This window comes from Juglans regia, chromosome 6, assembly GCF_001411555.2.
Source record: "Juglans regia cultivar Chandler chromosome 6, Walnut 2.0, whole genome shotgun sequence".
Classification (NCBI taxonomy): Eukaryota; Viridiplantae; Streptophyta; class Magnoliopsida; order Fagales; family Juglandaceae; genus Juglans; species Juglans regia.
Window position 1 is genome coordinate 7989017 of NC_049906.1, and position 26849 is coordinate 8015865.

General features: G+C 36.1%; 2 protein-coding genes across 2 annotated transcripts; both read right to left on the reverse strand.

Annotated features, from left to right (window-relative positions):
* Positions 1–211: 211 nt before the first annotated feature.
* LOC108983813 (cyclin-D3-3-like) lies at positions 212–2139 on the reverse strand. The gene is made up of 4 exons (XM_018955579.2): positions 1462–2139; positions 1165–1366; positions 902–1032; positions 212–803 (listed from the first exon to the last, which is right to left on the reverse strand). Exons 1-4 carry the CDS (start codon positions 1978–1980, stop codon positions 519–521), a joined length of 1137 nt encoding a protein of 378 aa, XP_018811124.2. The 5' UTR covers positions 1981–2139; the 3' UTR covers positions 212–518.
* A 12137-nt stretch (positions 2140–14276) lies between these two features.
* LOC108983815 (protein DCL homolog, chloroplastic-like) lies at positions 14277–24981 on the reverse strand. Its single transcript, XM_018955582.2, has 3 exons — positions 24577–24981; positions 17002–17116; positions 14277–14717 (listed from the first exon to the last, which is right to left on the reverse strand). Exons 1-3 carry the CDS (start codon positions 24885–24887, stop codon positions 14547–14549), a joined length of 597 nt encoding a protein of 198 aa, XP_018811127.2. The 5' UTR covers positions 24888–24981; the 3' UTR covers positions 14277–14546.
* Positions 24982–26849: the final 1868 nt, after the last annotated feature.

A 26849-nucleotide genomic window follows, 5' to 3' on the forward strand; every position in this document is an offset into this window, starting at 1 on the left:
TCTGCTTTACCTTGTAAGGAGATGGGGTTAATATATGGACTTCAGTTTCTTTATAATTCAGAGAGAGAGACCAATGTATAAACCTTTAGTACTTTCTGACAACATTAAATACCATAAAACTACTTCAATATCTCTTCAAAATTACCATCTTTTTTACTCTGAAGTCTAAGATCATCAATTATGATTCAGTAGAAATTTGTAGTCGTGAAAATGAGAGAAACAGAGAATGTATTACTTCGAATAGAACTATTCATTACTATGTTCAGGTTCTTTTCTTTCCTCCGGATAAAATGCCAACAATCTCTGCTCCTAGACATCCCAACCAATCCAATCCTCCAAGGGACTGTGCTCGGAGCCATATATGTACGACCCACCAATTGGATTTGGGTAGCAATGCAGAGATGGTTGGCAATTTAACTTGCACATAAAGAGAACATATATATATTATTAAACATACAGAACTATGTATATAGCCCGGTAGAAGGAAAAAAAAAAAAAGATGGAATTTAGGTGACTAGCTAGCGTGGGATGCTGAAAAAATCTGCACTTGACTTGTTCAGCGTCTGCAGAAGCTGGTCCTGAGCTCTGCTTTTCTTGGACAGAGGCTGGGGCGAGGAAGAGACCAACGGCAGCACTGCCAAGGCCCACGAATCGTTTGAGCTATCGGAGCTGAACGTCACGTCAGTCACACCCTTTGGGCTGCCTGGTATGGAGCAAAACTTGCGCTTGGTGGGAAGATTGCGGCCGCCGTGGCCTTCTGACGCCCATTCCGCGATGAGCTTGGAGCAGTCGTCTACCCTGTCCTGCAATACATGAGGAACGTGATCGGACTTGCATATTCAATAATGGGAAAGATTAATTTTTGTTTTTGAGATTAACATTTAAGGGAAAGGATAGCTACCTTCTCGATTCCGAGAATACCCAATAGCTGGTTTTGGTGTTCGACAACAAGACAGGGTTCTAGAGTACTAACAACGTGCAGCATTGTAGCAGTAGCAACAACAGAAGGGAGATAAGACATGAACCTGTAATCTGCAATTGTGAATTCAAAGTATAAGCATTAGGTACATAAAAAAGTTGAAGAATTTAAGGTCTTCTAAGTAGTTCCGAATATTAATGCACAACAATCTAAAGATCAATAAAGGAGAGTTATGGATGGCATACCTGCGAGGACACAGAGAAGGACACGCTCACACCTCCTTAGAAATTCCCAACAGAGATGGTCCTTTGACCCGAGCCTCCTTATGATGTAATCAAGAAACGAAAATGGAGTTACGGGATTCATCTTCCACTGAAGTGTTGAGAGCACCAGAATCTCCATTCTCTTGATGGCTTTGGCCTCAAACACGTACTTGCAATCCTCCACCTAAAGCAAAACAAAGACGCCCATATTGATGAACGAATCTGGGAAAAGAAGTAGGAGCATTTCACAGACACCCAACAAGATTTACTCAGAATTACCTGAAGGTCAAGCAAAAGGGGCACTTGGGTCTCCTCCACCTTGGCCGCGAGAGAAAGACAGCCCACAGCAGCAAGTTGGGGCATCCATGGCTTCTCTCCGTGAAAGTGGAAGCTCAATAGGAACCTATCGAAGTAGTTGACAGCCAGAACCGCAGTGAGAGCAGAGAAGGAGTAATGGGCATTGACCTTCATCATCCACTCCACAGCCTCCCGACGAGCCTCTGCTAGACATGAATCAGTCTTGAGGTTCTCGTAGAGTTCATTTTGCTGTTCTTTCGAGAATAGAGAGTTAAGCTCACCGTCATCCCAGAATAGATCCTGTTCTAGAAAGACTGAAAAATGGCTCGGTTCATTACTATTGCCGTAAGAGTTGTCTTCCACTTCATCTTCTTCATGGAAATAGTCCTCTCCGAGTTCTTCCTCCCAATGCTCTTCGGAGCAGTAAAGAACGTCCAACAAGTTTTGTTGCTGATGTTGCTGTGCAATGGATTCTTGATGATGATGATGATGCTGAGCCATCTTCTTCTGAGAAGAAGAGGTTTGGGTCTGAGTTCATTATAGGTAAGCAGAGAAAATGAAGAAGATACAGAAGCCTAGAGACCCATACAGATTCATAGCTCTCTCTGTGAAAGAGCAGAGGTAGAGAGGGGTCGACTGACCAGTACATAAAAAGGATGTAATTTTATTTGTGTGTTTCCCACTCTTTTTTTTCTTTTATTTTATTTTTATTGGGAATGTCTCGCTCATAGTATTATCACCAGACCTCAATCATGGGCCAAGCCACTGAACACATGACACCTGTACCCTGTACCTCAAGGTCCCACCTAGTTAGTGGGCCCGACTAGATGAATTATCCCAACTACTTTCACTTAGCAATGATATATACTAGATCTATGTATAAATGTGGCGCATATACAAGTATGGTGCATCCCATCTATATAAAAATAAAATAAAAAAATAATAATAGTATTTGTAGTTGTGAAATATGTCAGGTCGTGTAGTTATTTTAAAAAAGAAAAAATTTTATTATTAAAAAATTAATTTTTTTCATATTAATTATTTATTTATTTATTTTTTAAAAATAATTGTGTAACGTTTATGCATTCATAACTATAATTATCATTTTTTAAAAAAAAAATAATCTTACTATAAAAGAAAATAAAAAATTCACATATTTTTATAAAATTTACGTTTTTATAAAAGATTTGTATAAATCTTGTGTATTTAGAATATGCATAAAAGCTTAAATAAAGATAAAAACTTAGCTAAATGTTAGGGGTTGTAATCTATTACACGGTTCGTGAAGTCGATTCAAAATAATCAGATTTTGATTTGATATAAATAGATATAGGTCAAAATAAATTGACCCAATAATACACGATTAATAAACAGGTCATTTGGGGGCCAATACATATAACACAAAAAAATTTTATTTTTAAATTTTATAAATGTTCAGTCTTATATATATATATATATATTTGTTATTGAAAATATATAATATTAATACTAGTATTTAACTACGTTATATCTCAAACTATTAAACATTTTTTGTTAATATGTAATTTTATTTATGGAAATATTATTTTTCTTATAAATTATTCGTTTGGATTTTGATAATAAAATATTATATAATGAATTCAATTGTAATTATGAATTATTTATATAGTTATCATTGTATTATATATGAAATTATATTAATTTGGTTAAAAATATATATACGGGTTAAACCAGTTGAAAGGGTTAAATGAATTGTGTCCAGATTAATTCAATAAAAATTAATTACTAAACGAGTTAAGCGAGTCATGTCGTGTTATCCGTTAATTAAACAGATCGTATTTTAGTTGTTCGTATAGTCTAGTATTCATAACTTCGACATAATAAAAACATGATCCAAAAATACGAATCGCCACCCTAGCTCAATATATGAATGTTTAGTTCTTTTCCGCATGGGCACGAGTGTCGAGTGAGTCACATGCATAAGATAGTTCATCTGCATTTCATTGAGTTTTTGTGGTTTTGCTTTTGTTTCTTCGATTCTTTTTTTTTTTTTTAATTTTGACATTTATGGTTGGCAACAGGGATGGAGAAAGGTGAATTGGGAAACAGAGGGCCCAACACAGAAAATAACTTCTGGTGCAGGTGCTAGACAGAAAGCATAGAAATTTATCTTTTCCAAACCTTCATATGAGATAAAAGTCCAAGCACAGGTGAGCTGTCACTTGATTCCGGGAAAATTTCCTGATCCACATGGTTAGTCTTTTAAACAAAATGTATGGTTAGTTAAAATTTAGTTAAACATCTAACCACTTTGTTAGTGTAAAATTCTTATAAATTATGAGAAAACTTAATCTAATTGAGCTATAAATTTGTTGAGTAGAGTGTAGGTTATAATTGGAATAAAAAGTGTAAAGATTGTAGATTTGCAAGACTGAGATCGATTTAATCGGAGTAAATCAGTCATAACTTTTGATTATATTGGATTTAGGTGATAATGGCGTCGTTGGAATGCTAATTCAATTATATACAAAGTTATGTTTTTTCAAGAATCTTCAAATTTCAACATTTGCGAGATCAAAACTTGGACAAAGTGTTCACTCTACAGTTGCTTGACAGTTTGCTTGAGGGAGAATTTTGATACACTTTTTCATTAGGTTTGGATTTTTTAAATAGTCTACTCAAAACTTAAGTATACATAGAACAATATGCACAACCTCTAAGTTGTAGAGAAAGGTCAAAGTTGCTATATTCATTATATTCTTGAGAAAAAACTCTAAGGAGATTCATTGCACATTAAAGACCGATTTTCTCTTGATAAATAGACCTCTATCATATTGTACTCATGTTTGAATATTGTTAAGTCCATTGGTGTAGACGTGTTCGTTGGCCAGAATTTTGGAGCTACTTGGGTGCAAGGATCAAGTTGGTGCTCGTGGTAAAATTATAGAAAGGTCGGTGGTCCTAAGCTACCAAGGAGCAGAGATTGAGTAGAATCCTCGTTGTATTGCAAGCCATGTTTAGTTACTTGAAACGTCTTGTAAGTGTTTCTAAATTTTTTTAAATTAATTATAACGAACTCAATTTCTATAGTAGACTTTAGGTAGTGACTTGCACCTAAAATGGTTTTAGATTTTGAAACGTTTTTCAAATGAATATCTACTTTATTACCAAAATTGATGTATTGATTATTTGTTGTGAACAGATTCATTGTTTGATTAATTGTTAATTTAAATAGTCCATAAGATTTGGAAAACACCTAGTCACCTAGGTGTATTTGGGATTTGAAAACACTGGGGCAAATTGCTCATACGCCAAGCGAGCATTACGGGAGTTAAAGTGCTTGGAACCTCTATGAGCAATGGAGAAATGGAAAGTGCTCGTACCTGAGGCGAGCACTACAGGTGTTAAAGTGCTCGTCACCTCGGTGAGCAACAGGGAAATGGAAAGTGCTCGTACCTAAGCAAGCATCGTGAGAGACAAGTGGCACCAAGGGAAGCAGATTGCTTGTACCCTAGGCGAACACCTCAGGAGTAATGTGAAAAGGAGAAGTGCTCGTACCCCCAAGCAAGTAGCATAGGAACAAAGTGCTTGGAACCTCAATGAGGCTCGTGCCCTAAGAGAGCATGACCCCCGAGGGGGGGAGGGCGGCAAACTGCTCAAGATCTCAGCGAGCATTATAGGTTGATACGGACACACAGTGGCGTCATGGTCCCTCCCTAGGTCGATTTGACCCACACCAACGCCTTGGTCCTTCCTTGGGTCGATTGGGACTAACAATGCTATGGTCCATCTATGGGTCCCACCCAATTTTGTAATCCATCCCTTGGTCGATTTGGACACACAACGACGTCATCCATCTTTGGGTAGATGTGAACCCTTGGGGGTGCCATGGATCTATCAGTGGGTCAATATCGACACACAATGCTGCCAATGTCATGGGTCTCCACACTAAGGGTAGTAATGTGTGACACGACCCGTTAATCCAATATGAACACGACACTATAAACGCAAGTTAAAGTTTAGCCTTAACGAGTTCGGGTCAAAACGGGTTGACCCGTTAAGACACGATTGCTTAACGGGTCAACCCGTTATGACCCGTTAAGAAAATTAAATTTACCTTTATACCCTTAGACCTAAAGGGCAAGGAGGATGCTCCACTTCTTTCTTCAAGTTCTAAATTTATTTAGATCTGTGTTTTTAATTTTTTATTATATTTGAGATTATAACATTAATATATTTACATTGTATACTTTGTTTATTATATTTAGGATGTAATTTTAATAATGAATATTATTAGAAATTGTGTAGATCATATTTGTTTGGATTGTAATTTTAGGCTTGTAGTTAGTTTTTTATTTTTTATAGATATTATTTATATTTATATAAAATCAATCAAATCAAACGGGTCGTGTCGTGTCTTATCATGTCTGTTCAACTCATTAATGTAAACAGGTTGAAACGGAATAGGTCGTGTCGTATCGTGTCATGTCAATTTATTTCTTATTCATTAACGGGTCATAACGGGTCATGTCGTGTCAATCCGTTATCTTACCGTATCGTGTTCGGGTTTGAAATTTTGACACGAAATCCTTAACGGATCGTGTTCTTGTTGACCCATTAAGTGTAATGCACATACCTTGACACAACACGAACACGACCCGTTAACACGATTTAACACCCCTACTCCACATTGTCAAATACTCCATCTTCACGTGCATATAGGTAAAATGCAAAACTCGATGCACAAACCACTCTTTTATCATAAGTATAGAAATCCATTTGTGAAGGATTCATATGTAAACCAATTAATTCTATTCTCTCTCTCTCCTCTTGCCTTGAGAAGTTCTAGCCAAACTCTTATCATCCTCCTTTTACTTTACCTCTCTACCTCATACAAGTCTCCAAAAAAAGGAACAACATCTAGTGAGCAATATCAACCTCTAAAGCAATGATAATGACAACGATGATGAGTGTGCATGTGACTGCTTTTGGACGACCTCATCACAACGAACTCCCTCTTCTACATTGGTTTCTTCATGGAGCTTTCCTTCACCAATATTGGCTAGCATGGTTTCAAGAACAAAGCAGTCTATGAAGACGACATCAACATTGCCAAGAAGATTAGAATAGCCAGTGAGAATAGGCATCGTGTGAAATCTTCACTTCCACTAAGGTGGCATGTTTGGATCACACGTTTGCAAGTTAGATTACACACATTAGACCTACTACTCACCGATATATAGGTAGGTAGCTAACCTTCCCATTCCCCACCCTTGCAACCATGGTGCCTTGTCTAGACCCACCTAGCTATGGATCGGGTAGTTGGACCTAATATTCACGTAAGCCCTAAGCATTTCGAGTCGGTTATAGGAAGAATTCTGTTATGCACAAAGAAATAGAAGGAGTATATATTATACATATTTGAATGATGAAAAGGATTTTCAAATGTGGGCTGGAGTCGTTGGAGATGGTGACGGGAAGGAGACGAGCAAATAAAGCCAATGAGGGGTGATTATTTCCTTCTTGGGGTGGGTGTTGATGTGTAGTTAATTTGTGAGAGTGGCGGTCTAAGTTGATGGAGAAGAAATGATCATAAAATTAGAGGGGATTTGTTTAGGTTGGAGTTTGTAGTTCTTAGATTTTCTTTTTTGTATAAATGTGTGTGTATAACAGGAGTGTGCGATATTCACTATACCTCACTCATCCACTTAAACAAATTTACAACCTATTCACTAGTCTTGTAGTAATAAGCAAATTCCTATTGGCTACCACAGGCCAATCGCCACCCACCCCTTGCAAGGATAGATAGAAAGGTGGAGCATGACATAAGTATTTTGTTGATAGGGTGCATGTGGACTATATTTTATGTGATATATTAGATCTATTTTATTATGAAAATAAGCTCTTTTGTGAGTTTACTATTGTGAAACCTGACGTACTACATTAAGCCACGTCAGTTTCTAAGTTTATTTTTATAAAATCTATTTGTAGCTAAAATATTTCTCTTAGAGAAAGCCGGATGTAACTTCATTTTATTATGTATAAACAAGATTAAATTCTTGGATTAAAATGTACAAATGAGATAAAAAGAGGTTGTTAATCTAGTGGAAAGGAAAAAGGGAGGAGCACTCCGTTTTCAACCTATGCATTCACCAAATTTAATGAGGGCCATGCAGTTGAAAGTAGGGCTGCTACCTGCACAACCTAGACGGGGGATAACCTTGCCCGGCATTGCCCTTTGCCCTCGTATGCACGAGAGGAAGTTTGGGCTCTGGCCCCACCTCCGTGAGCAGGGCCTCCTATCCAGATGCTGGGGGGCAGATTGGCTTCCACATCCATTTGCCTATCCCCAACGACAAGCGAACAACAAGCACAAGTAATCCACAACAACAATCTCAACCAACCCACACACACACACACACACACATATACATGCTAGAAGTGACGGCGAGAAGAAATTTAAACAAAGAAGAAAGAGAGAGAGACGCGATGAGGAAGAGGGCATTGGGTTTTAAAACAAACCCTATAATAAAACGTGGTTTTATTAAAAAAAATTTATTATATATATATGTCTGTGTGTATGTATGTATAAACTGGGCTGGCCGGACGGGATAAATGACGGGCTGGCTTGGGCCTAACCCAGGTCCCGTCCCCTAAGGCCTAGCTACCTGCAAGCATGCGCCCGCATGCCCCCTAGTCTAAAGAAAGAAATTAGAAAATGGTTGTGCCCCAAAACTCAAATGAAGAAAACCTGTAGTTTTATAGAAATGTAAACTTCCGATGATGAAAGATATGATGGTCTTGAGATTTATCTAAAGTCTCTTAGTCTTATTAATAATTAAAAGTATTTGAAAGTTAAAAACATTACTGTTATTTGGCAAAAATCTTTACCATTCACCACACTGTTTATGTATAAGGCGACCAAGCAAGCCTGCCAAATTGTGCATTGTATCTAGGGGTGTAAATTTCAATCAAAAAATCGGCCCGGACTAGATCGAATGGGACCCGTTGATCCGGTCCGAAACCGGTTCCTATATTATGAAAACCGGCCAAATCTAGTCTGGTTTCAGTTCTATAGTTTCCGGGATTGGACCAGACTGAACCAGACCGGTTGGAAAAAAATATATATATAAATTAATTTTATATATTATACAAAATATTTATATATATAAGTTCTATATATAATATATAATTATATATTAAATTTTTATATATAATGTATATAATTATATATCATATATGAAATAATTTCATATTATAATTTATAAATTATAACATAAAATACTAATCTTAAATATGAACATTTGTAATTTATTTGATCATATGTTATTAATATAATTATATATAAAATAATATTATTATAATTTATAAAATAAAAATTTAATCTTAAAGATGAAAATTTAATTGATCATATACTTTAAACATAATATATGTATATATAAAATTATTAATAATATTTTATCATAAGAGGTAACACTTTATTATATATTTTTTACATTTTAAAAGAATTGAAAAACCGGATCGGACTGGATCGGAAACCGATAAAATTGGAAGTACCGGTTTATGAGAATAACATGAGCGTAATCGATTTTGAAAAATGTAAAATTGATACATACCGATTTGATCCTAAATTTTGTCCAAAAATAAATCAAACCAGATCAATTACAACCATAATTGTATCATATTGTGTGTTTCAGTTTCATAGATTTTATAAAAGAGATGTTCGAAGTGGCGACTATTCTCCTTCGCAATGAATGAGATTCTTTGATACAGTAATTTGACTTTCTTCTTATAAAAGATGACAGTCTAGTTTTATTAAAACTTATTAACGATAAAGTGACACGTGTCAAATTTGCATAAGTATTAGAAATATTAAAATATCATTCATAAGTTTGGTTTGATTTTACGGAAGTTTTATTTGTTTTTAGAAAATTTTTTATCTCATTATTATAATTTTTTTAAATTTTTACATAAAATAAAATTAATAATTTAATTTTTTTAAATCTCTAAATAAAAATAATATTAAAAAATATATTCTAATAATATTTTATTCAACTTTTTAACTTTAATCTCGCTTCACCTTATCTTATCTCTGAAAACAATCGAGCGAAACTATCTCATCTTTTTTATCTCAATATTTAAATACCATTTAAATATAAATATTTTTTAATTTTTTCATCTAATCATTACTTATTCATTATAAATTTTTTAAATTTTCAAACAAAACATAAAAAATAATTCAATTTTTTCAATTTTCAAAATAAAATTATATTCTAATACTTTTTTAACTTATAATTTTTTTATTCAATTTTTTTCTCTTATTTTTTAAAATTTTATAAAAATTTTAATTCAAATTATTTTATTATTATTATTATAAATTTCTCATATCATCCTCTAATATATATAATTAAACGAGACCTAATTTGATCAAAATGCAAATTATAAAAATATAAATAATATTTACAACAAAATGCATATTCGTCGTACTTTTTAAAAAAGTTAAATAAATAAATAAATAAGATATTTATATAAAAATAAATAAAATTTTTTAATAATAAATTTCACTTTTTTATTTTAAAGTATGCTACAGTTGTACGTACCAAATTTCAGCCATTATAGAGTTACAGCCCTTCGAACTCTGGAAAGAACGTCTACCTAGAGTTATAGTACTGTTTACAAGGAAAATCTCAAGTTTCCGCCAAGAAATAAAAGCAAGCAAGTTGGTGAAGTCATCATCAGAAACGTCGCAGTAGACGTTCTTTTTCGTGGACTGCTTGCTACTGCTCTCTCCATTCTCCATTAACACGCGTGGAAGACACTCCATGCATGCAGGGCGCGCAGTAACGCACAAAACTGCATTTTCACCGGGAGGGAGTCCAAGCAAAAGATTTTAACTTTAATCACCTTTTCTTTATTTATTTTTAATTATTTACTCTTCTTTTTGCTTTTTCTGTGCAACAATTTATCTTCTTTTAAAAAATCGTAGAAGATTTTTCTTTTTTTTCTTTTCTTTTTTTCAGTAGAAGTAGATATTAGTGAAGTTGGTGTTTTTCGAACAAAGTCCAAGAAGACTTCTCTGCTTGATAATGGCGGAGTATATTCTTTTAACTTTCGGTTCATTGCTATATATATTGTAGACAGGCTAAAAACAAAACAAAAGAACAACTGTAACATACCATGAGCAAGCAAATTAGGAAGCTCGGCTAGACAACTGAATCCCTCTTTTGTACGAAAAGAGAGCTCTCTGAGTCTCTGCACTCACCATTAATGCTATTACAGTAGTGTAAATTGCAGAAGAAAATCAGAGAAAGAGAGAGAGAGAGAATAATGTCTTGAAGTTTTTAAATTTATTTCCTTTGCGCCATGCAAGAAAGAAAAAAAAGAGATGTAAAGCTGTATCGATCATGCAATGTAAAATGCTGTACTGTACGTACGTATAGTCTTTAGGCTACCAGCAGAGACGCGTGTTGTAGGGATTCTGCTCTGATACGTTGCTTTCTCTTTCTTTTTCTTTTATTTTTCTCTTTTCTTCGTGATCATCTTTATAGGGCTCAATCTCCAAGAAAAATTAGAGTACTGAGACTGAGAGGCCACAAAAGGGTTAGTGCAAGCAGGTGAGACAGCATCAATAAAGATGGTGAATGAGAGAAAGACATGGGCTGTAGCTGAAAGTGGTGGTGGTTGTGGTGCCTGGTGGTCGTGACTTCCAACTCAGCCCCATAGCTTGCACGACACCAAGTACATCAAACCTCTGAAACTCAAACCCAAAAACCCAGACGTTTTTTTTTTTTTTTCCTTTTCATTTTACATGGTTCATCTTCAATAATTCTTTCTCCCTAGTTCCCAAACCAAGAACAGCTGTTTCATCATTCTGGTCAAATTCAGATAAAGTCCCCCACTCTCCCAAAAGTGGATCATTTTCTTGCATTTCAATTCAATCACACCAATCAGAAAGCAAAAAACAAATAAAAAATAAAAAGAACCCTTTATTGGGAGTCATCAACCCTAAATATGGACCCTACAATGCAGTGATGGGACCTAAAAAGGGATCGCAGCCCTTCAAATGTGTAGGAGATCTTTGATCATCTTTTTTGATGCTACACAGGTTATTCCAGCCATGTGCTGTAAGACTCATTATGAAATTGTGGGGCTAATGGAGTGAAGGACCCACATGGATCTTCTTCCAGTTGGGTGGAGGACCTCTCAGTCATGGCTCCCCCACCTACAAACAGTCTTAGCTTAATGATCATGTTTATCCCGTAATTACAGCAAAAACTTAACAGAGAAAAGAAATTTTCATTATTGATTTTGTAACTACTTGTGAGGGTATGAACATGATGATGACGAGAGTGGAGTTGACTTTGAGGCTTCAACTGCAGCATTTTTCCTCATTCAACTTTTTTAAGGAAAACATTGATATTTCTTTTTCTTTGTATTGAACTGATGCTTGATTAGGACTGGTAATGATACACATAATTTCTTTAAATAAAAATATTTATGTAAAATGATGTTATTTTTATAAATTATTTTAAAAAAACATTTCATAATTATATAAATATTTATAAAAATAATTGTATATTTATCATTTTCCATATTATATCGCTTAATCAGTTATTTGACCTTTGCCCATTTACTTCAAATGCACTAGGATTGTTTTTAATACAACCACAACATATAATTCCAATTGAGGTGTCATCTAGATAATGAATTGAGATGAAATGAGTTAAAATAAAAGTTGAAAATTTGAATAAAATATTATTAGAATATTATTTTTAATATTATTATTGTTTTAAAATTTAAAAAGTTGAATTATTTATTATATTTTGTGTGAATTTGTAAAAGTTGTAATAATAAGATGAGATGAGATGAAATACTTTCAATATCCAAACGGAGTAAATGTTCTATTCCAATTAAACCCATACAGCATGCATTGTGGGGGCAGGTATTGATATATATGTTCATTTGCCTTGTAACTTGGTAAGTCTTTACATAGAATTTTGTATGTATCTCAAGAACTATGGAATCCAATCCCTGCTTTGGTGCTTGCATTTTAGTCAGGTAAAGATACTTTCCTTCCCTAATCAACCAAGAGTACATCTTTGATAACAACAAAGCTAAGGGGGAATCAGGTAAAGACACTTGGACACAGACAAAATCTTGTGCATATTATTAAGGTAAAAGACACTTGGACACAAACAAAAACCCTTGGCATTTTAGAAAGTAAAGACACTCGAACACAAACAAAAACCCTCTCCCAACAGAGACTCTAGCCCTAGGTCAATGAAATCACCAAAATGAAGGATCATTACCAAGAAGAAACTCTCGAAAAGATTACAATTTTTATATGTTCGAATATCAATGTCAAAGAAGTGTTTAGGGGTTGATGAATTTGGTAATAATCTAATAATTGACTGATCAGTAGAATAGCTCTAAGAAGCTTAAGAGGCATGCCCTTTTGCAAATGGATATAGGAATAATTTATCAAGAATAATTCTTCTAATCAACTACTATTCACCACCCCCACCTTATGAAAAAGCTATAGATGTAAAGTCTGAAAATGAATAGCAGTTGATGCATAGCATTCCTCAATTTATCAAAAGATCATTGATCGCTGCTATTTGATCTACAAAGTAACATACCAACTGAATTGACAGCTTTCTCGGATAGAAATTTGACCTCCCCAAAACTCAAAAAGATAGCCTTAGCTACTTGTGGATGGTCTTTTCTGTTCTAACAGGCATGGATTGACCAATTGAAACCAACATGCTGAAAAGAAATGTGTTTTTTTTTTTTTTTGTTCAAAAACTAACCACATTTGTGTGGACATTTCATTGTCGACGAATGATACTTTCCCACCGTTTTGACTTATCAAAGCCTAGAAATCGATACTCGACAGTAGTACAACCAGCTGCCCTTGACTCTCTTGAATTACAGTAGTTCACCCTCAACTACTCTTCAGAATTTCTGATTGTCTGGGACCACGCTATAACTCTATCATTTTAACTAAATCAGAGAGCTAAGCTTTGTAAAAAAGGAAATCATGAATTTGTATTACTTTTAAGCTATTAAATTTTCAACCCAGTAGCATTTGTCACAATTAGATGTGGGCCATATTCACAGGTCATACAAGAGGACAAAGATCACATGAGCACGGGGATATGGGGCATGCCAAGCCCCTGCTGGGTTAAATCCTAAAGATAGATAGATCATATGTTCTGAATTTAGATCCCTTAAAATTCCTACCCGAACTCTAGGACCTAGAGTTGCTACTAGGTTGGATCGGATGTCAACTTGTGGAGACACCATTTGTGACTATTGGACAGATTTTTCCCTTTGTTTTCTTCTCTCTTTTTCATAACGCCCATTCTAGGACGAGTTAAAAGCCTGCGAGCGGATGATGAAGCCCATCTTAGGAAATTGAGCATTTACATAGTCTCACCTGATTTGCTCTGAACTTCTGATGGGCTCCCATCCTTATTTTTATAGTAATAATGCATCATTAAAAAGGTATGAATCCAAGTAGAAGTATATGGTAAACACACCTATCTAGAATGAGAAGAAGATACAAGGATCCGATCCTTGTAAACTGCACAATAGCTAATGTATGGTTCCCACGTGGGAAAGATAGCCAAAACTAACAAAACAGGTTTAAGGTCTAATCGAATAGAAACGAATTTCAAACATGCTTTATGGACATATTTGGTTCTGATTAGTTGAGTAATTTCTCTATCAATGCAACTGCTTAACAAGACAGGTCCTGGGACACATGAAAAAAGCTTATTCCTACCAACAAGCAAAGTTCAAAGCCAAATAGAGATGTAAGTCAACAATCAGTTCCCTTCAATCATTTTCTGTGTCTTGGCATATAAAACAAACTTTTTAAGTCCCAGTCAAGGATTATCTACTATGTTGACAATTTGTAGATCTAAGCTACAAATACACACATTTATATTGGTCATTGAAAGCAAAATGTTCTCTGCCCGCACCCCACGCCATTCCATAAAGGAAAGAAAAAAAAAAATCCAAGTAAACATATCATGACCATCTCTAGTGATCCCAGAAATCATCAGTCCCAGGACTAGCACACATTAACCACTACCACGTTTAAAATGTTCACGAATGAACCTTTCTGCATGGGATGGGTACTTATCTCGAATGTATGCTTGAATACACTTTAGATAGGAGAAGTCTATCCATCCGCCATCAGTTCTTATGACAAAGAGGCATCTTGAGCTTTTAAATGTGGGATGCCGATCAACCTTAAGAACAGAAGTTAATTAACCGGTTAGAAAGTTCGTACTGATGAATAACACAAGCTACTTTAGTAGTATTTATATGAAGGTCAACTTGGGAAAGGAGAGAGACAGGATCAGTTCATGTACTATTGTACATACAAGTCCGCAGCTAACTCTCTCCGCATCAAATTCAATGGAACAACTGTTTGTATGGAGACCAAAAAAGGATAGACCATTCCCTAGACAGAGGTAATAGATTGAAAAAAGTTGTTACCAGTTAAAGGTAATATACACCAACCAACACGACAACTGTGTTGACCAAACATCCATCAGTTCCCCGAAGCAAATTGTGCATAAGAAAATAAAACCATCAAGAGACAATTAGACAGAAGTATCCATCAATTACTTTCTCCGCTATCAATTTCCAATGAAAGAGAAATAAAGAATAACAGATTATTTTTGCAAAGACTCAAAAGTAAAGTGAACCCCTAGAGTCAAGGATGAAGACCCAAACTGAGGTAGACCACAGAGCCTACCTGTTCCTCAATTAATCATATGGACTTGGGAATATCACACAGTTAATTCAAGTTCTACCGCCATTTTCACTTCCCTAATGTGTTTGATAAGGCTACATATACAGGTGGTTTCCATAACGAAATCTGCCTGTAGAATTTTGAGATGCTGAATGTAAAAATTACAAAGACGGGAACTGCAATGTAGATTGCTTGAAATAGCATTAGAAAAATTACGATTCATCATTTAAACAGACCAGAAAAGAACCCTCAAAATTGTTTGAAATCATGTTCATGACAAGACTGCTTTGGCAGCCATTGACAGATGAGATATCAAAGAGGTGCAACAGAGTGCAAGCACAAGCACCTAATGCATGGCTTCCAGCCTCCAAGCACTTTTGCTTTTACTTCTTATTCATGCATATGCAGCAGGAAGACAAGGCACTAATCTGATTGAAGTTGTAACTTTGCGAGAAGAAAAGTTGTACTTATCATCCCCTACACCATATATTAACATGTGATTTATCATTTTTGTCATTCTATTTAGAGAAATGCTACTTATTATCTCTACACCACACACCAACATGTGATAAGTAGAATTTTTCTTCTATTTAAACACACATATTAATGTGTAAATATGTGTGTTTAAATAGAAGGGCAAAAATGACAAATCACATGGTAGTATGGGGATGATATATCATGAGAGAATTATACTAAACGGTTGCTTCATTTTTTTCTTTTCTGAAAAGTAGTTGTTTCAAAAATATTATGAATCTGTTTTCAAGGAACATCACTTCTACCTCAAGCCTTGATGGATCACCATACAACTCAAGAGGCAAGAGACAGGTGATCTACTTAGAAAACAAGTGAGAATTTTTATTCAAAAAGTCCATTATGATTTCTTGGTGTGGAATAGCGGGAAAAGTGCCAATATTTACATAAAGAACCAATTATTCGTATGAATGATTGTACCTGACAAATCAGTCCTGCTTTAAAATTCATTTTCTCAAGAAGTTCAAAACTTTTGTGCTTCCCCAAATTTTGGCTGAATTATATTAAAAAGCCTGTCATTTCCACTTCCTCCTTTTTTTTCTTTTCTTTCTTTTTCCATTTTCTTTTTGAAGTAAACGCAACAAAATAACGCTGAGAATAAATATATGCATGGAACTCCCAATACCAATGCATTTTGGGGAGGATTTTCTTTCTTTTTTGAATCAGTTTTAATGAATCTCATGTTGCGGTTATTTATTTATTTATTTATTTATTTATGAGTTATGAACAAAGTTAATCAAATAACAAGTATGACCCATATAATGGAAAAGCTTGTCCTTATTAAATGTTAACGCTACCAATATATGACAAACAACAACCAAATGCTTACAACACCCAATCATAACACCATTATGTCCCTCCCTGGCAATGAAAGAGAGGGTTGGGTTAAGCCATCAGGTGGACAGCACATTTATGGTTTAGATTTTCATTTTTTCATTGCAAAAAGTGGATAGTTTTGATTTTATGGTATACAGATCGATGGCATAATTTATTACTTTTACTAATACTAGAGAACAGAAATAAATATTGTTTTTCACCAAGTTTTTAGTACAACTTCCTGATACCTTAGTTCATAATTCAATCACCTGTCTTGCCTTCCTCAGGCTATGGTTATCCAACAATGCTTGAGGGAGCAACGACTCTTTAAAAAGCCTGCCTCATGAACAAGTTGGTAACCATTCAACAACCCAAGCTTAGGTGGATATACTTAAAAATTCTGTGACATTATGCAAATTAAAGCTTACCATAATAGAGTCAAGTCCACTACCAATTTTATCTTCAGAATGTGGATGATAAGCAAGAAGCTTATCTACCACAATTTTCTTATCTTCGGCTGTTAGATGTTCCCCATCTATGTACCTAGCAACAGCAAGGCAGTCATAGGGTCAGAGCCAATTTCATACACAGACCACAGACTAAGCATTGAAATTCACAATATGGCTTTTACAGCAGATACGAAAATTTAAATGAGGCAAGGATAATAGACAGGACAACAACATATCTAATGTTGCGTTATGGCATGGTCAGCATTTCTTAGGTTCTGCATTATCAGTTTTCATGGCTTGATAGTTGCAACCTTATATGCATTTTGAATTACCATCAACAAAATTTAGACATAAAGGTAAGACTTAGACTGAAAAATTTTTGTTCCTATCCACAGTCCTGAAAATGGAAAGAAGAAAAGAAAAGCTTGTCAATCAATGTTAAGATGGTTTTTTTTTTTTTTTTGGTCAGTTAAGATGGTTAATCATGGATTCTTATTGGTTAGGAGGATGTAGCCTTAAAGCAAAACTACCTTAGGGCCAAGGTGGAACTAACATCATGTACCCAGAATGAAGGTTTTGAAGACAAATTGCAAGGTGGTGTTGCACTACACCATGTCAAAAACTCCACCACTGTGTGCAAAAGTGATTGAAAATCTCAATTTTGTACTTCTGAAGATGGGAGAACCAGGATTTTAATACCGGGAGGCAAAACTGTTTAAAATACAAATGGAACTTAAAAAGCTAAAATGAAGAGATCGTTTACATTATGGATTCTGCCCCAATGAATTGGACACAAGGTGTGACCCAGTTGTGCCAATAGGCTCCGCGCTTGCTCTGGCTTAGTTGCAGGGACACATAACTTAAGAGGGTCATGCTCTTGCAATTAGATAGTTGAAAGTATGGGTTGGATCTCAAAATCATTATGCATTAATGATAGTATATCGTACCTGAATCAGTACCTTACTTAGCAGTATTCAAGTTCATATTTTTGCAACTTAGCTGTAGCTTAGATGAGCATAACATCCCAACCTCCGCTGAAGGGGGACTGTGTAGTTCTGCCCCTCCACATTAGCTTTTAGTTACTTGCCACTAATTCCAGGACTCTATGATTCAACTCAATTTCAAAACTTTTTTTTTATTAGTAATCGAAGGTTTTATTAAAAAGAGAGAGAGTAAAATACATAGCCTAAGGTACACTAGAAGTATACAAAAAGAACACCTCATTTAAAACTAGGAAAACAGACAAGAGATCATGGAAACTCAGTCTATTAAAATACATAAAAGCAGTTCAAAGGAACAAAATTTTGATAAAGAGACTTGAACTCCCCCCTCATCCACTTGTGATCCTCAAAATTTCTATCATTTATTTCCCTCCAAATACATCACAATGGACAAATATAGACCATCTTCCAAACTGCAATTTGAGAACTGCTATATAATCCCTAGAATTGGCAAAAATGTCTACTTTCTTATAGGCATAATCGAAGCCAACACAACTCAACTAGAAAGGTAATTCCACGAGGTACTAGCATCTTACAATGGAGTAAAGGTTGATCTACAAATAATCCACTTTTTGTGCACATATAGCTCCAATTGTCACAATAATATGATATTTCCTTCAGTTTTCCATGATAAGGATCTTCTCTAACAAGCCTGTCCAAGCTAAAAAACAAAAGAAGCTACTCTCAGAGGCACCTTGTTTGTCAAATATTCCTCCAAGGGAAGGGGTTACTATCTTAAGGCATAAGACCTTATAGACATATTGGACAATGAACTTCCCTTTCTTGTTATAGGCATAAAGAATTTATTTGGATCTCCAAGACAAAATCTAGGAGAGTAAAAGAGATTGAGAAACTATATCAAGCCATCAACCTCCCAGTGATGAGCTGCTTTGGAAATAAGTGACTTTCCCTTGAGGTAGCCACTTGAGAACTCAAATAAATCTGCCACTAAAGCCTACTACGCATGCACAATGCTATAAGTTTCTGGGTAAACTTCATTGAAGGCCCTACACCTCGAGTCTAATATGACCACAAAACACTCCCTCATCCTCTCTTGATATCCTTCCATAACCTTAACTTTAACTCTTGCAGCCCATGTAGCTCATTAGAATGCAGCCCACCCCAAGCACAATCAAATTTAAAACCCACCGTTTTCCGCTTATGTTGGTAACGCCAAAGCCATTTCCCCAGATGGGAACCACAACACCATTAAACAAAAGCAAATTTCAAACTCTAAAACCACTCATTAAAAATTGTAGAGCACACGTTGGCCTTATTTACTTGGTAAAATTTGAACTCTTCACCTAGCCCCTGTTGTAGCTTCTCTATTAGATTGGCCACACTAATGGGAAAAAAATACCAAGAAAGAAATAACAGGCAAGTTATTTAAGTTACTCCAAAGTGATCTTAGCACCTTTGGAAAAATAGATCCTCTTCCAACCAACCAATTGGCGCTCAATCATCTCAATTCTACTAAAGATTTGCCCTTGACAAAGGTGCCTAAAGGGAGGCCGATGGCCAAGATATTTCATATGCAAGGAAGAAACCTTGCACCCCTTTTATTTTCTCCCCAAAATTGCATTTCCAATAAAATAATAATAAGAAACTCCCAATTAACATGATATAGGCCTTCAAGGAAGAAACCTTGCACCCCTTTTATTTTCTCCCCAAAATTGCATTTCCAATAAAATAATAATAAGAAACTCCCAATTAACATGATATAGGCCTTCTCAATCTTAAAGAAACTCCCAATTAAATTTCCAGGCTCAAATAAGCTTCGCCTACTATCTGGGAGGCAGAAATCAAGAGCCCTATGGTTAAAAGAGGGAGATAGGCGTACAAAGTTAATATAATACATGGATAAATTGAGCAAATTTGATCAGACACAGCTCCCAAATACCATTAAAAAAATAAATCCTGCAAACTATTTAAAAGATAAGATTGAAGTCTTCTTCTTCTTCTTCTTCTCTCTCTCTCTCTCTCTCTCTCTCTCTCTCTCTCTCTCTCTCTCTCTCTCTCTCGATAAGTACAATAAATTTTATTAGAACAAGTGAATAGGCATACACAAGTACGCAAGAAGTATACAAAAGAGAATACCTAGTAGGCTAGTTACAAGTTAGGAGCTAGAAATGGATGAGAGAAAATCATGAAACCTAATCCCATTGAAAACAGGTAGCACAAGCCCATAGGAATAAAGTATGGAAAAAGAAACGTCTAAGATCCAACGAGTGTTCCTGGCCTTCAAAACTCTAGCCATTCTTCTCTTGCAAGAGGTCTCAAATCTCAATCAACTATAACTTAGAAGTTCAAGTACTTTTCAAAGTTAAACTCCAAGATTATATCATATCCGTATTATCAATAGTTTATAGTGTAAATTCCTATGTTAATTGAAAATGCAAATTAAAACCATCATGATCTGAACTATTACAAGTTAGGAGCTAGAAATGGATGAGAGAAAATCATGAAAGCTAATCCCATTGAAAGCTATAGCACAAGCCCATAGGAATAAAGTACGGAAAAATTAACGTCTAAGATCCAAAGAGCGTTCCTGGCCTTCAAAACTCTGGCCATTCTTCTCTTGTAAGAGGTCTCAAATCTCAATCAACTATAACTTAGAAGTTCAAGTACTTTTTAAAGTTAAACTCAAAGATTATATCATATCCGTATTTATGAATAGTTTGTTTAAATTCCTATGTTAATTAGAAATTCAAATTAAAACTATCGTGATCAGAACTAGAGTTTCAAGCCAATATATGGGATCTTAATCTGGGCTAGATGGTTACAACTTGAGTTATTGCATGGGGTTCAGAATGTATAAGGTTCACTTTTGATAGTAACAGCCAAACTTTTTCCGATTTCAGAACATGTATGACAGTTCATTTAATGTATTTGCATGCCTTACTAACTTTTACTGATATTTTTCTTTTGAAACAATACATTCTTCTGTAAAAATGTATACAGCACGTGGTATGCTAGTGTAAAGCAACTTGAAATTTTTATTTTGATAAGTTAAAATATTATATATATATATATATATATATATCAGTAGGAGTAACCAAGTACATTGGACGTATACAAGAAAACATCTAGCTCATACTAGAGAGCTCCTAATGACCCCAAGCCCGAATACAATGGAATACACCAAGCCCGAATTGGAATAGAACACACCTCCCCAACCCCTTGTTTCCCGTAAGACTAATACTCCACCCTAAACTCCCTCTACGAGGACGTCTTCATAATGCCCTCCCTTTAGTCTTCCCTTGACTTGAGCTACCTCCCTTAGCATCATAGTTGATTGCCAAGAAAGACGCTTTAACTCCCTGCTTTTCTTAAAACTTGATTTGATTTTAAGCGAGTGGTCCGCCTCAATCGCAGTGAGTAGTGCTTTGAATTGGTCTTCACATCCTCCATATGAAAGCCTCACAATATGTTGAATCTTGTTAACCTTATGCAGAACCCAATCTGATGGTAAACCCATTATATTGTTTATCAGAGGAAGAGAAACCAGGGGAACAACATTATCCCCAGACACAATTCCCAATTGCACTTCCGACCCTAGACATTCCTCCTCACAAGGCACCAACGACAAACCCATAATTTCCTCCCCGGCATGTCCTGCATTCAAATCTCAAACCTCCTCAACAGCTATATTGTTGTTGTCACCATTAAGGGTTCCTTCACCTTCGACATAGGTGTCATCGTTCCATCGACAAGGACATTGCTTGTAGGTGCTCCAGCCCCCAATGATCCTTTATGTGCCACTTTGTCAAACCTTACTGCTTGTTACCCCATTTTCATCTCCTGAAAGAGGCTCGTCTGCTTCTTCCAAATTACTCAAAACCCTGGAAGTACCCCCATCTACAATTGAAAATGAACCCTGGAAAAATGTACCAACCTCATTCGCAACTGGTGACTGAGGGCAGTCAGACGGCAATCTGCTAATGTCTTGAGTGATATCAGTGTGAACAATGATGCCGACGTCCGAGGACCCTATCTGTGACTCGTCGAGATGCCTTGAGCTGGCGCACTTGAGGCCTTCAAACCCGTAGGATCTACCCCCCCTCCCCTCGTCCGTTTTCGATCCACCACCCAAACCTATGACCAGGTCCAACCCCTTATCCACTTTAATCATAAGATCTCTTACATACTCCATAACGCCCATCAAATGAGCTCTGACAGCCCACAAGACCCCCTCCACTTCTCCCACCCTCAAACACCGACAGAGGCAACTATTCCACCCTGCAACACATGATACTTACCTTCCACTTCTCCCAATGTCACCTAATAGCCTTTGTCTCCTACAAGTATCTTACCCTTTCCTTTCGCAGCAGAGCTATTCTCTGCCGAACTACCCGCCAATTACCTCAACACCGAGGCGTACGGGGCACCTTTGACCAAGGGAGGCCTTTCCACTATCTTTCCATCAACAAATTCCCCTCTATTTGCTTGCTTCAAAACAACGACTTTGGTCCTAGTGACACTTCGAATGGAATGCAAAAAACCTTTCCATCCAATGCCATTTGCACCTTCCGAGATCACCAACAAACATTTCCTCCTTCCATTCCAGAAATCTGAGAGTTGCAGAAAACTGTCCCTTATGTTAATATGATGTTGAATGATGAGAACTCCATTACCCATCCTTAGCTCCCTGAAGAATCCTTCATGACAGATGAGTTCTAAATAATCCTCTATCCCCTTAGTTACCCATGAAGCTGTCGTCCCACATAGACACATGAACTTAACCATCCTTTTACTCCATTCTGAGATGCGAGAACTATGAGTGACATCTCAAGAGGATACTTATTGCTCAAAGATCACTTTTTTACGTAAAGATACAAAATTTTATTATAGAACTGTGGCAGCACAACCCAAATACATTGAGAGTATAAGAAGGATAACACCTATTAAGGAAATGAAAGAGAATGAATATTCAAAAGATCTACAAAAGAAGGAAAGGGAGTGTCGTTGTGGGCGGTTGTCCAATCATACAAAAATTTGAGCATAGAGGGTTTTAACTCCAACAAAGTTGCGAGCATTACATTTATATTGCTAACAAACTCCACATTAAGCACAGAGGAGCCATCCTCCGTACCTCTATACTAAAGCTACTTGTCGGCTTACCAGACAACAATAACTCCACCACTCGTTGTGGCATCACTCATTTAGCTAGCACATTGTCATAATTTTTGTCATAATTTTTGGTACCAATCGGGATTAGTCGGGACGTTGTTCCGGACACCCGGTGCCAATCAAAAAAAAAAATGGTACCAATCACGTCCATCATACAAGATGCTTGGAGATTACGAACCATCTCATCTATAAGTTGCTCAGTTTTTAAGGTTTTTATGATACACTGAACCCAGGAACCAATTGATAAGAAATTTGGTGTGATCTGTAAACGTGGAGAGTGATCTAACAATAGGATGAACAAAATATTGATATAATGCAAAGGGGATGTAATTTAAAAAAAAAATTAGGCCCAGTGTGGCTTGGCCTCATGCGTATTTTTGTACATGCATGTGTGCTTGTGTGAAGACCATCACAACAGTCCCCCCAATATCGAACTTACTGAGAAGTTACAAACTCATACCTCACAACCCAGCAACCAACTGCCGAAACATGGGAGGGAAAAAGAAGAGAAAATCATTGTCGAAGCTTAATCCACAGAACCTATACAAGTGATTGACAAGATTACAGCAATTTTAAAATGTAACGGCTATATCCCAAAATTAAATAATTAAATGATAGATGGATAGATACAGAACTAGAGCTGAACATTACGATTGTTCTTGTCAGTCGTGATTGCTGCATGATGATTAATACCAAGTTGGCCAAACACTCTCTCCCACTACCAAGGTACAAGTCTAGGTGCTACCACTGGTCAAATACAAGGAGCGCTGGTCCTACAAAGTTCAAATGAGGGATGGAAAAGAAAATAGAAGCATAATTTAATGCTTCGTTTACTTGCCGCAAAGCAGGGATATCACAGAATTCGAAAACGTAAAAAACTCTATTTCCTATTATTTAACTCAAAGCTAAGCAATTAAATTGAAGTCAGGTATATCCTGTGGCAATAACATTACTCACTTGGACCCTTGGTATAAGTGTTACGTTTGGATGGTAAGAGTATCTCAAATTATTTGAATTTATCTTGAATAATAGTGAATTAAGATATTTGAGTGGATTTTGTGAGTGTCCTTGAGATGTATTTGGATGAATAAAGTAGGTTAAATACGTTTAACAATTATCTCATCAATTATTGATTTGTTGTTTTTGTGATAGAATAATTATTTTATTTATATGTTTTACAAATAAAAGTCTCTTCAATTAAATGCTGAGCTAAGGTTATTTCAGTTGAAATAAATTGTGCGGGTTTAGATGGAGAGTATCTCATGTGATTGAGATAGTCTTTCTGTCTTCCGTACAAACGCAACCTTACTTTCGTCTCTTTTCCTACATTTTCTCCGCAACCAACGCAATAACAGAAAATATTACACTACCAAGTTTTGGGGCGTATTTGCGAGCAAGCAGAGAGAGAGAGAGAGAGAAAGACCTGCCGGAGTGGAGAATATCTTTGGCGAGAGAAGTAATGGGTTCGATGTCTCTGAGGATCTCGACTTTCCACTTGCGGTAGTCGGTGTCCTCGCACCGAGCGTTCTTGGGAAGGTCCGCGGCGCTCCAATCTACGGTGGCGCTGTCCGTAGGAGATAAATTCTCGTGGGACCCAGTCGGTGCGGCAGCAGTGCACCAGAGTCGGCAAGGAGTCGCGAATAAACTACCGGATATCCGGTGCTGGTCCTGGTGCTGGTGGTGGAGTCGGAGGCGGAGGTATGGAATGCTCCTTAGAAGCAGAGGAGCTGCCATAGAATGCTGGCGATAGCAATGTGCGTGTTGCTTGTTGGCAAGCTGGAACGGAACAGAGGTTTCCACTCGATTTTTCAAAGCTTGCGAAATGAGCGTTGATAATTTTCAATTTGATATATCTGTTTACTTTACTGTTTTACTTATATTTTTATTTATAAAACTTATTTTATTATGTTTTTTTTAAATTTTAAATTTTAAGATTTTACACACAAATTTTTTATATTTTTTTTAAATACATTTAATATTTTTCTTACAAAATTAATTCAAAGATTAAACAATTTACAACAATTAACGACACATCATCTGTTAGAAATAATAGACCATGTGATAATAAGTACACATGCCAGCTAAGACTGTTCATCTGGGCCGGATTTTTTTCCAACCCGGTCCGGAACCCGGTTATCCAAATTCTGGTTACGGATTTCGGACCGGATCAAATCCGGGCCGAAACCCGCATGGTGAAAACCGAATATAGCCTGCCCGGATCCGGGTATGAAATCCGAATTCAAGCCGGTACCCGAGTTTGTATAAATGAGAAAAAATATTCTTCAGACTCGTCTTGATTTCGTCGCTCATCACTCCCCCAACCTCTCTCTCTCTCTCTATCACGCGAAACCCTAGCAGCCGCCGTATCTCTCTTTCATTCTTCACTCCCTACCAGTGACCACGAAGTGTCTCGCCGTCGGCCTCAAAGATTTTCCCGATTTCCTCATCCGTTTCTTTTTCTTTTCTGAGATGCCGAAACCCTCTCTGTTTGTTTTCTTCATCCTCGTGCTGTCGTCTTCATCCTTGGTATGCTTTCTTCTCTCTGTTTGTTTTGTTCTCTCTTTGTTGATTTTGAGTTTGTTCTGATGAGAATGTTTGAGGAGTATTTTTTATGGGTTAGATCCCCGTGCCGTCGTCTTCATCTGTGGTATGTTTTCTTCTCTTTGTTTGTTGATTTTGAGTTTGTTTTGTCAGAATGTTTGAGGAGTATTTTTATGGGTTAAAATGTCTGAGTATTTGAAAGATTATGATGGGCTTTGTTCAGCTGACGAGAAGTGTAAATCTTCTCGTTGGTGCTGTGATTTGGATCTTCGATTAGTTTCCTCTTTTAACGATTCTTAAGTTTTAAGGGTTTTTTCCCAGAAGGTTCCTTTTTTGACCCTTTCATTTGCTCCTGCAGATATATTACTTATGAGAAGATTGTCAATATGTAGTAAAAGTAATTGATGCATTCAGCTGTGACTATGCTTTTGATGCAGAGAACAGGGTGTGGTGCAGGATTTATATCATTTGTTGGTAACGCAACAATATATTTATATATATATATATATAAATATATATTTATAGACAGATTGCTTGATTGGTTGAGAAAATATTTAGAAATCTCTTTTTTGAAATGGTTGACAGTTATGCACCCTCGTGTCTGTAGCATGTGTATAGCTTTAGATAGCTAAGCATAGCCCTTTGTTTCTTTTACTTGCATTGCTGTGTCTGTTTTTGTGAATACGGTAGAATAAACTATAACTCTTTTGACATAACATGGAACTGACTTCTATTTCTGCTTATTGCTTGCAAGAATTGTAATTAATGATAATGTCATAAATTATAATGCTTCCTATGGTCTTCTAAAGATAGCATCATCTGCCATGACTCTCTGCCTATGTTCCCAAAGGTAAAAGTATTCCATTCCATTCCTCCATACCATATTGGTTTAGCAATGAGTTATGATATAAACAGATGCTTGATGTTTCTCTGTTTTGATGACAATGTTTGAGGAGTATTTTTATGAGTTAGACTGTAAACTTTTAAGTTTAAATAAGCTTTCTAGCTTTTACAGAGATTGGCTCTTTTCCTTGGCTCCATTGTCGATTCTCTTCTATTAATTTATATAACTCCTGCTTTGCTTTATGCTTTATGCTTGATAGCAATTTTGGTGTTACAATTTTGGTGTGAGATTAAAAGACTACATAGCTTTTC